Source organism: Exophiala oligosperma (genome assembly GCF_000835515.1).
Source record: "Exophiala oligosperma strain CBS 72588 unplaced genomic scaffold supercont1.5, whole genome shotgun sequence".
Lineage (NCBI taxonomy): Eukaryota > Fungi > Ascomycota > Eurotiomycetes > Chaetothyriales > Herpotrichiellaceae > Exophiala > Exophiala oligosperma.
The window spans coordinates 2,209,693-2,220,153 of record NW_015622822.1 but is presented as its reverse complement, the minus strand read 5'-3'; the positions used below and the strand labels follow the sequence as shown (position 1 = coordinate 2,220,153).

The following is a 10,461-nucleotide window of genomic DNA, read 5'->3' as shown; positions in this document are numbered from 1 at the left end:
ATGTGTAAAACTGAAATCTGGACATATCGCGACTGTGGGTGTCGCTACAGCCATAACGTTATCTGCCGTTCATATCGGCGAGGAGGAACACCATGTTTCGCACCCAACATTCAATTTACGCGGGACAAATGGCTCGAGGGCGCCGGGTTCGACCCTGAGTTGGCATTCAGACAGTTCAAGGGGCGTACGAAGCCGACTGAACCACGGGCTTGCCCTCAACACAAGACCGTTTACGAATCGTTTCTGAACCCCATCTGCGAGGACTGTCTCCTTGCAGAAATCAACTCGCTATCTGCTGATGGAATAGGGCCTGCTCCTCCAGCATATCCCGAGTCAGAAGCGGCCAGTGGAGAGGGACTCGTCTGGGACAGCGAAGTCAAGGTCGAGATTGAGAGCCAGGCAGCACAGGATCAGCCTGTCTCAACCACGCCAGTCAGCGAGATATCTTCCCGCGACAGCCAGGACATCGACAGGACAATACTCGACAGCCACGTCGAAGTCACAATCGAAAGCGATGGTTCCAGCGTTTCCACGGGCGAACCAATGTCACCGCTCTTGAGCGCATTCCATACCGAGCACAGTTCGCCTCCTTCGACCGCCGCCACGTCTCCAAAGAGCACAGGCAGTTGCGAGAAACGACATTCCGGATTTCATAATACTCCTGATGAGAAGCACTATGATAGCTCTGGCGATGACATCTCTTCAGATCTTGGAGACAGCGACGATGAAGGGGCAGATTCGTGCGACGACCAAGTTTGCCAGCCTTTGCCATCTCGTGGACGATCTCTTGTTCGTGGAAACGGTAGTGTCATGACAAGAAGTGTGACAGACCCGGTGCCCCTTGTCATGCCCGTTGAGAAATCGAAAAGTAAGAGAGGACTTTCAACCTTGAAAACCATCCGATCAATATCATTGAACTTTCGACCCGGCTCGAAACCGAAGACTCCTGCACCGATGATTGAGCACGAAACCTCTCTTAACGAGGAAAGCAAACTTGCAAGGTCACGATCAAAGAATCCCTTCCGAGCTTTCCGACATCGAAAAATGTCCCAGAACCACGTGGACACGATGAGAATAACACCTGTGCTGACGACTCTCGAGGTCCAAAGCAGCATTGAGGTCGACCAACTGTCCTTTGAAAAGCCTCGCCTCAGACCTCTCCCGCCCCGCAAGTCAAGCATGGGAAACCTGAGGTCCTTCACCGATCCGGCAGAAGCTGGATTGGGCATTCGCCGGTTTCCTGGTATGACCCGGACGCCTGTCCCCAGTCCCACTGGCTCTTGGCCACAACACCATCTGGATCAGAGCAAGGCATGCGACACATCCCTGTTCCACTTACCTGTTCACAAGGACCTACCGTTTGATGCCCAATCTGTGTTCAGTGATATCGAAGCTGAGGAGACTGCTCAATCAAGCACTGAAAAATCGCCACCATCCAGTTTCACTCTATCATCTACTTCTGAGTCCGCAAAGAGACATGGGCTTGAGACTTTTGAACTCGGCCTGGAAGCCTCGATCCCTTCTCTAATAAACCAAGAAGCACAACAGTCAGCAGTGGAACAGGAGATGGATATGGTCCAGAAGGCTGTCCCTGTGGCAGAATCAGCGCTACTCACAGAGTCGACACCTCGAGAACAGACTGATATTGATGACCTTGATATCGAGCAGCAACCTTTGGCGAGTGGAGCTCTTGATCACGAAACCTTCCCACACGACCAAAATGACGTCCCGGAAGAAGTTGACGCATACGATGAGGACACCGAGGAGCAATCCATGCTAGACCCAAGTGAAGGCTTCGAGTTGATCCCACTCAAAGAAAGCCACGTCAGGGAGGAAGTTGACTTAGACAATGTTGAAACGAATGAGCAGTCACTGGTAGCACCGGAGCCGAATCTTGCAGCGCCGTGCGTCGATCATGCCATCCTTTTACAAGAAATTGAGGCTCACGATGTTGGGACGCTGGATTCCGAAGACGTGATGCCCGAGCCGACCAATGGCTGCGAAGAAGTTGACAGCCATGATGCTGAGACGAAGCAGCATCCCGTGGAAGATCATGAACCAGACCAGGAACAGTCTGTACCAACCATCAGGATACTGGATACTGACCAGATCATTTCACTGTACAGCTATGCCCGGAAACCGAAGGGGAAGCAACCGGAAACGAATGAAGAAGTGGTCTTGGACGATGTCTCGGAAATCACTGCAGTCTCTGAGGATGACGAGGACTCGAAGATCTCAGATTCGACCACGCCTCCGAGTTCTCCCCCATCAATCGAGAGAGAGATGTCCCCGACAGAGTCTTCTCATCCACCACGCAAAAGCTCATTGAGGAGACTCACCGGGTTCAACTATTCCACCCCCTTGGTAGATCCCGATTTTCCCCTACCTTCATTACCTTCCACCGCGAACATTGGTTGAAAGCAAGCGACGTTTCTTTACTTTGTACATCTAATGTATAATAATTTCATGACCCAGTGAATATTTTAATACTGTCTCAGCCTTCACGTCCGCTTCAGCGAGTCGGTTTCAGCCATATTCGAAAGCATTGTAGGCGTGTGAGATTGTACTGTGAGGGGGCGTTGAAGTGGAATGAGTCATCTTCCTCGTTAGAGGTCTGGGATTGATGGCCACCGGAGAAGGAGAAGGAGAAAATAGATGAAACAGATGCAAGGGTAATGAAAACTCGTAGAGCGCAAAGAAATACGTGGACAAATCAAGAGAAGGCAAGACGAGGCACTCTGAGATACACATCACGTGTTGTTTGATTGACAGCATGGATTAAACAGGCCCCTCTAGCTGCTGTTGTTAGTGCACATTTGGGTGGTGGCCAGGGTTCTTAGGGGCCCGTATAGGCGGGCAAGGCGCCTACAACAAGTAGCCTGAGGTATTCTCTTTCGGTTGTGGGCTTCTTGAAGTCTGGGCTTTCAGGGCTTGTACAATACCAAGCTTAGTTAGCGCTCACCAACGCCCACAGTTTCTCTTTGGTGGAGATCGTTCGTCGAGTGTGTTGCTGGTGCCGCCAAAATTATTGTTCCTCAATCTGCGTCTACGTCGACCGCCAGGTCCGACTTTATCTGTTTGTCTCGCTCTACATCTCTCCACCACCGTCCAGGCCATATTTCAATCCCGTGGGAGATTAATGTGTCTGATCGACTTCTATACTAATTTTCTTTGAAGCCACTCGTTCGAGGGTTTCACGCTTTTTGGGGGTCCGGAATTTCCTTACATTAGGTATCAACAAATCCTATTTTTATTCCCGAGCGCACAACTCACAATCATTCCCTACCACTTCGCGAATAAATAGCCTCAGCTCGCCTGGGGGCACATGCGAAAAAGTCCCCATCGTCAACATGTCTGTTCTCCCTGCCGAGGTGCAGGGAGCATTGTCCCAACTCCTCCAGGCCCTCGCTTCCCCGGACAACTCCCTGCGCTCACAGGCAGAGGAACAACTGAACAATGACTGGACACTCAACCGGCCGGATATGCTCTTGATGGGCCTGGTAGAACAGCTGCAGGCTTCGGAAGATGCGTCGGTACGCGCGACGCCAATGCGGCCTACAACGTTGAGAGTGGCTTCTAACCAGTGACAGACCCGATCCTTTGCCGCCGTTTTGTTTCGAAAACAGGCCTCGAAGAATAAGAAACTTCCTGGTACAAACGAAAACAAAGAGCTCTTCCTTACGCTCGGCCCCGAGGCCAGGGGTGCTATACGATCGAAGTTGCTCGAGGGTCTTGCAAGGGAGCAAGTCCACGCTGTCAGGAACAAAATCGGAGACGCAATTGCAGAGATCGCAAGACAATATGTCGATGCCAGTATGTTACAACGTTCATATGAAACGATCTGCTCAGATGGCTGACATCCCAATGCAGACGAAATGTGGGTGGAACTGCTGGCCGCCCTTTTCCAGGCAAGTCAGTCCAACGATGCGGGCATGCGAGAGTGCGCATTTCGAATCTTCACAACAACTCCCGGAATTATTGAGAAGCAACACGAGAGTGCAGTGCTAGAAGTCTTCGGGAAAGGTTTCAAGGATGACAGTGTCGATGTGAGAGAAGGCAAACCCTGGCCCCAAAATCTGGTCCATTGACAGTATCTAGGTCCGACTCGCTGCAATTGAAGCATTTGCTTCATTTTTCCACTCCGTCACCAAAAAGGCCCAATCGAAATACTACTCCTTGATCCCCGATATTCTCAATATCCTGCCACCTCTAAAGCAAGCAGGAGACACCGACAACCTCTCCAAAGCATTTGTGTCCCTCATCGAGCTCGCTGAGGTTGCCCCCAAGATGTTCAAGGCACTCTTTTCCAGCCTGGTCAGCTTCAGCATATCCTGTATCCAAGAGAAGGATTTGGGCGACCAGACTCGTCAAAATGCGCTGGAACTAATGGCTACTTTTGCGGAATGGGCACCTGCCATGTGCAAGAAAGAACCCTCATACACGACCGACATGGTCACACAATGCCTGAGTTTGATGACAGACATCGGTATTGACGACGATGATGCCGCAGAGTGGAATGCGCAGGAAGATCTAGACATGGAAGAGAGCGACCTGAACCACGTTGCGGGCGAGCAGTGCATGGACCGTCTGGCTAACAAACTGGGCGGTGAAGTTATGCTCCCAGCAACTTTCACCTGGCTGCCTAGAATGATGCATTCGGCTTCTTGGAAAGACCGACACGCGGCTTTGATGGCCATCTCTGCGATTTCGGAAGGCTGCAGAAGCCTTATGATCGGTGAGCTCGACAAAGTCCTCGAATTAGTGGTTCCGTCGCTCAGGGATCCGCATCCGCGAGTACGATTCGCAGGATGCAATGCTTTGGGCCAGATGAGTACCGACTTCGCTGGACCCATGCAGGAGAAGTACCACCAAGTTGTGCTCACTAACATCATACCTGTGTTGGAGGCCCCAGAACCCCGTGTTCAAGCCCATGCGGCAGCTGCTTTGGTCAACTTCTGCGAGGAGGCAGAGAAGGCAATTTTGGAACCATATCTGGATCAATTACTCGGTCACCTGCTCCAGTTGCTCCAATCACCGAAACGATATGTGCAGGAACAAGCCTTGTCAACCATTGCTACGATTGCTGATTCGGCCGAAAGTGCGTTCGTACGATACTATGACACCCTGATGCCACTGCTATTCCGAGTCTTGCAAACCGAGCAGTCGAAGGAGTACAGACTTCTCCGTGCTAAGGCCATGGAATGCGCGACGCTTATTGCCCTAGCTGTCGGCAAAGAGAAGATGGGACAAGACGCCATCACCCTGGTGCAGACGCTGGGTAATATCCAGCAGAGCATCACCGAACAGGATGACCCACAGTCGCAATATCTCCTCCACTGCTGGGGTCGGATGTGCCGCGTTCTTGGAAGAGACTTTGTGCCTTACCTCCCTGGTGTCATGCCACCGCTGCTTGAATTGGCGTCCGCCAAAGCCGACATTCAGCTCATCGACAACGAAGACGACGTTTTGGATCAAGAAGATGGCTGGGAACTGGTGCCATTGAAGGGCAAGATCATCGGCATCAAGACGTCGACTCTCGAGGAAAAGAACACGGCCATTGAATTGATCACCATCTATGCGCAGATCCTGGAAGCTGACTTTGAGCCGTACGTTGCTGATATCACCGAGAGAATAGCACTTCCGGGTCTGGCCTTCTTCTTCCACGATCCCGTCCGGATTGCTTCGGCGAAACTTATTCCTCAGCTGCTCAATTCGTACAAAAAGCGCTTTGGTGACCATGCACCACAACTTATGGAACTCTGGGCCAAATGCTGTGACAAGGAAATCGAGATTCTCAGCGCTGAACCTGCCATCGACACTCTCGCCGAGATGTACCAGTGTTTCTACGAAAGTATTGAAGTGGTGGGCAAGAATTGTTTGACACAGCAACACATGGAACAGTTTATCCAATCCGTCAAGTCAGCACTTGAGGACTACCAGAAGCGAGTCAAGGAGCGTGCGGACGATCGAGCTGATGCGGCACAAGCCGGCGCGGATGATGACGACGACTCACTCTCGGTTCAATATGCCATCGAGGATGACCAGACACTGCTCTCAGACATGAATAAGGCCTTCCATACCATTTTCAAGCAAATGGGTACCGATTTCTTGAGGCCCTGGGAGAGACTCATGCCATTCTATCAGTCCTTCGCCTCCAGTAACGACGCAACGCAACGTCAATGGGCGCTTTGCATCTACGATGATGTCCTGGAGTTCTGTGGCCAGCAGTCATGGCAATTGAGCGGCGAGATCACCAAGACCCTGGTGCGTGGGATGACGGATGAGAACCCAGCGAACCGTCAGGCTGCTGCTTATGGCGTTGGAAGTGCTGCACAAAAGGGAGGCGAGCCGTGGTCAGAGTTTGTAGCCGCCAGCCTCGAGACGCTTTTCCAGATCACGAGGGTGCCCAATGCCAGAGGAGAAGATGAAGTGTTTGCGACGGAGAATGCATGCGCCGCCATCGCAAAGATCTTGCACTTCAATCCTTCGAAAGTGCAGAATGCTCAACAAGTTGTCGAACAATGGCTTGATACACTACCTGTGGTGAACGACGAGGAAGCCGCGCCGTACGCTTATTCCTTTGTCGCGCAGCTCATTGACCAGTGAGTTTCCCCATGAGTTCTTCATTTCCGTGATGGTGAAGACTGACTTTGAATTACAGACAAAATCCCGCCGTGTTCGCCAAGGCACAACAAGTCTTCCACCACATTGCACTTGCACTAGAGGCCGAGATGATCCAGGGTCAGACGGCGAAGAAGATTGCTGAGAGCGCTAAAGCCATGGTGACCCAGAGTGGAATCAATGCCGACCAGATATTGCAGTCGCTGTCGCCAGATGGCCAGGCTACGGTGCGAAGTTACTTTTCATGATGTCTGGCGATATTGTTGGAAGATGATGGGTAGTATACGCAATGTTTCGAACGCATAGCATGAGGGTAGATAGAGATGGGTGACGAGACTCGATAGTTGATGCAATCTCAATTTCATGACGCATATCCTGTCATGCTTCTCGCTTCCTTGTCGACCTGTACTGTATACGAGTATCTAGGTAGATATCTACTGTGATGCCTTATAGGTACTGCCTCCTCAATGCTTATTAATGCCTGAGTCACTCGGCGTCGGAAAATTTAGGAACCGAGGAGGAAACCGGGGAATTCTTTCTCTCCTCTCTTCGTCTTCCTCCTCCACCACCACATGCTCCGTTACTCGTATTGGCGAACCATGATGGTGGCTTGTCAAACTCCTTAGGCATGAACTCTGGGGCCTTGAGGGAGCTGGAGACTCAATCGCCTTAACTAACCATATTCATACTTGTCCCGTGCACATCCTTCGCCCTTCCTTACCAAACCCCTCGGCATCTTCTTTCCATTTTGGTAAACATCTAAAAAGTCATCTCAGCTCATTCGAAAAACCACCACCGTTGACAACGATCGAGGAGACTTGTCAGGTGAGGTGGAAACATGACTGAAATGACCACACGACGCCATGGTGCCCAAAGATAGCAATGGTCCTGCCACATCATCCTCCAACAACGATCGCGTCGTCAAGAAGAGAGCATCGCAAGCATGTCACCACTGCAGAACGAGAAAGGTCAAGTGCGACCTGATGAAATCGGGTGTGCCATGCCACAATTGCGAGTCTGATGGCATTGAATGCGTCGTCGTCGAGTCTAGGCGAAGCAGGAAATATCGACTTCAAAAACGACAATTGACAAACCTGGTCACTATACCTCCGTTGATTCAAGCTCAATCCACCGTGTCCGAGGACTCTCACTCGAACGAGGACACCGTAGAAGAACCTTTCAAAGATGTCGCCGCCCCAGATCCTAGTGAGTCCATGCCTCGAGTTCTCATAGTGCTGTATCGGGTCGTGCTAATATTTACTCCATAAGGTACAACGGCACTTCCTTCCACTGTCACGGGCATCAACCTTCAGAGTCCACCTGGAATAGATCCAAGCCACAATATAAATACCTTAGGCTACCGGCCTACAAGCCGGAATGTTCGTGCTGCCTCATCGTCACAGTCAGCATCATCGGTCGTCAACCTTCCGTCGTACATTCGTCCCATTCGACCAAGTATCAAAAGGCAAGACATTGATTTTCTATCAAGTCGCGGCGCCTTGGCTATTCCCAACGATGATCTTCGCGACCAACTGCTCCGATGCTTTGTGCTCTACGTCTACCCATATATGCCGGTGGTCGACCTCGAAGAGCTACTCGGCGCCATCGACGGCACCAACAATAGCCCAAAGATTAGTCTGACCCTTTTCCAAGCTGTCATGTTTGCCGGAAGCGCTTTTGTCGACCTTGAGCAACTTCAAAATGCGGGCTACGAAAATCGAAGAGCAGCCAGGGCTGCTTATTATCAGAAAGTCAAGGTGGGTAAGCCCTGTTTACGCTCCCGTCAGTTATGCTGATGTTGTTTTGCTAAAGATGCTATACGACTTCGACTGGGATGTCGATCGTATCGCTCTCATTCAATCTCTCCTCCTCATCAACTACTGGTACGTTTCCGAAAACGACCAGAAAGACCCGTGGCACTGGTGCGGTGTCTGCATATCGATTTCGATAAGCCTGGGATTGAACCAGAGGATCACCTATTACCAGAGAGACCTCAAAACTTGCCGCTTGTGGAGACGAATTTGGTGGACCTGCGTTATGCGCGACCGCATCACGGCAGTAAGCATGAGACGTCCAATGAGAATCAAAGACGAAGAGATCAATCTGATACCACTCTGGTATGATGATTTTGACATACGACCCATCAACACTTCTATACCATTACTGAAGGGGACGCCATTCTTGACAGACACGATGCTTAAGAAGAGCCTGGCTGAAATGTGTATCGCCCAAATCAATCTCCTGCTGACGATGGGTCACATCATCCGGGATCTGTACCACCTGCGAGTCTTCGGTGGGTCGACCGCCGAAGCTACGATGCTATACAAACCCAAAGCTACGCACGTTGATTCGGCACAGTTGAGCAAGCTCGGGGAGGAAGTAGCTCAATGGTACAGAGATCTGCCGAGCAGCTGTTGGGTTTTGCTTCCGCCTTCCGAAAACATGCGTCGTTACGATTCTCTCACGGAAGACGCCCTCTTCCTGCAGCGGGCCCTACTTCGGATGATGTATCTGATGGCCACGGAGAACCTGAACAGGCCCCAAATGCTCTCGAAAGGAATGTCGACTGACTCCACAAACAAGGTGAAAGAAGCAGCGGACGACATAGCCGAGATGGTGCAAAGACTACAGCAGCGTGATCTGGTCAGGTTCCTCCCGCCGTTGGCCGTCAGCTTCATGCTGTTCGCCCTGGCCGCATTCCTGGTGGAGATCAAGACAAAGGGTCAGAACTTGCCAGGCCAACAATTCCACCACTGCATCCGAGCATTGTGGCAATTGCGAGACATCTGGCCCATTGCGGATTCTGCCTGTTTCCTGATCGGCCAGATGATCGCCAAAAGCCAGGTGGGTGGCATCTCGACCCCTGGCATCCAACCGACCGGAATCTCCTACAACAGTCCTCCTGCCCAGCCGAGTGAAAGTAACGACGTGCAAAAGAAAGCGCAATCGATACCTCAAGCCACTTCGATCCAGTTCATCCAGGACGGACCACATACCACTACGAGTATGGCGGGGGTAGTCATGAACGCCACGCCAATGACGGCTCTGGACAATAGGCCCCCACGAGTCCACCACCCAACGACGACCACCAGCACCTCGATCGACCTGGACCACCTCCCGACGGATTTGGCCATGGACTCGATCACGTTCCCCGACATGAACGACCCCACGCTGTACGCCTGGACGGGCTCCGAATTCGACACGAACTACGCAGGGGTCATCACGAACGGGCACGCCCTGCACATGGACTTTGCCTTTGACGGGCTGGGGAGTGATTTCCAAAACAACCTGCTCGGGTTCGGCCAGTCGCCCAACGACCTCGACCAACTGGGTCTCGACATGCCGTACACCCCGGCGGGCCAGCCGCGCGCAGTCTTGACGGACGACTGGAACCCAAACGTGCAGAATCCCTTTTACGGATGAGTCCCTTGGGAATCTTCACGTACCCCGTACCACCGCACCGGACGGAGGAGAACGCCGTTTTCAGATCCGGCGATCTTGATTCGACTCGTGTCATACGTCCGATGTTGAACGAACATACACACATCCCGGATGATCCGGGCGTACGAGTCCACAAACGGTCGCACGATGACTCGAAAACGATACCCTTATCCTGTGACTACATACACGAGTAATACCTTCGCGATATGGTCATTTCATGTCATGATTCCAAATGCCACGGTCCAGCATCATTCCAACGGTATCAAAAAAAAGTGTTTCAATGACCAGGCAGTAGTACATCAATATGAATTCTATTTTTGAACAACTCAGGCGTTCCAAGGTCGAATCCGACGGTGGGCTTGAACGTGATTGTAGCGAAAGGGGAGGGGAACAAGGGAC

General features: G+C 51.7%; 3 protein-coding genes across 3 annotated transcripts; all 3 read left to right on the top strand.

Annotated features, from left to right (window-relative positions):
• On the top strand, positions 1–2,467 carry PV06_06128 (uncharacterized protein; the record flags this gene model as incomplete). Its single annotated transcript, XM_016407208.1, has 1 exon — positions 1–2,467. The coding sequence occupies one exon, from the start codon at positions 1–3 to the stop codon at positions 2,416–2,418; it is 2,418 nt and encodes an 805-aa protein (XP_016262812.1). The 3' UTR covers positions 2,419–2,467.
• Positions 2,468–3,050: 583 nt separating this feature from the next.
• PV06_06127 (uncharacterized protein) lies at positions 3,051–6,991 on the top strand. The gene is made up of 5 exons (XM_016407207.1): positions 3,051–3,533; positions 3,591–3,813; positions 3,871–4,046; positions 4,099–6,602; positions 6,662–6,991. The coding sequence occupies exons 1-5, from the start codon at positions 3,351–3,353 to the stop codon at positions 6,867–6,869; spliced, it is 3,294 nt and encodes a 1,097-aa protein (XP_016262811.1). The 5' UTR covers positions 3,051–3,350; the 3' UTR covers positions 6,870–6,991.
• Positions 6,992–7,305: 314 nt separating this feature from the next.
• PV06_06126 (uncharacterized protein) lies at positions 7,306–10,461 on the top strand. The gene is made up of 3 exons (XM_016407206.1): positions 7,306–7,827; positions 7,891–8,378; positions 8,434–10,461. Exons 1-3 carry the CDS (start codon positions 7,485–7,487, stop codon positions 10,042–10,044), a joined length of 2,442 nt encoding a protein of 813 aa, XP_016262810.1. The 5' UTR covers positions 7,306–7,484; the 3' UTR covers positions 10,045–10,461.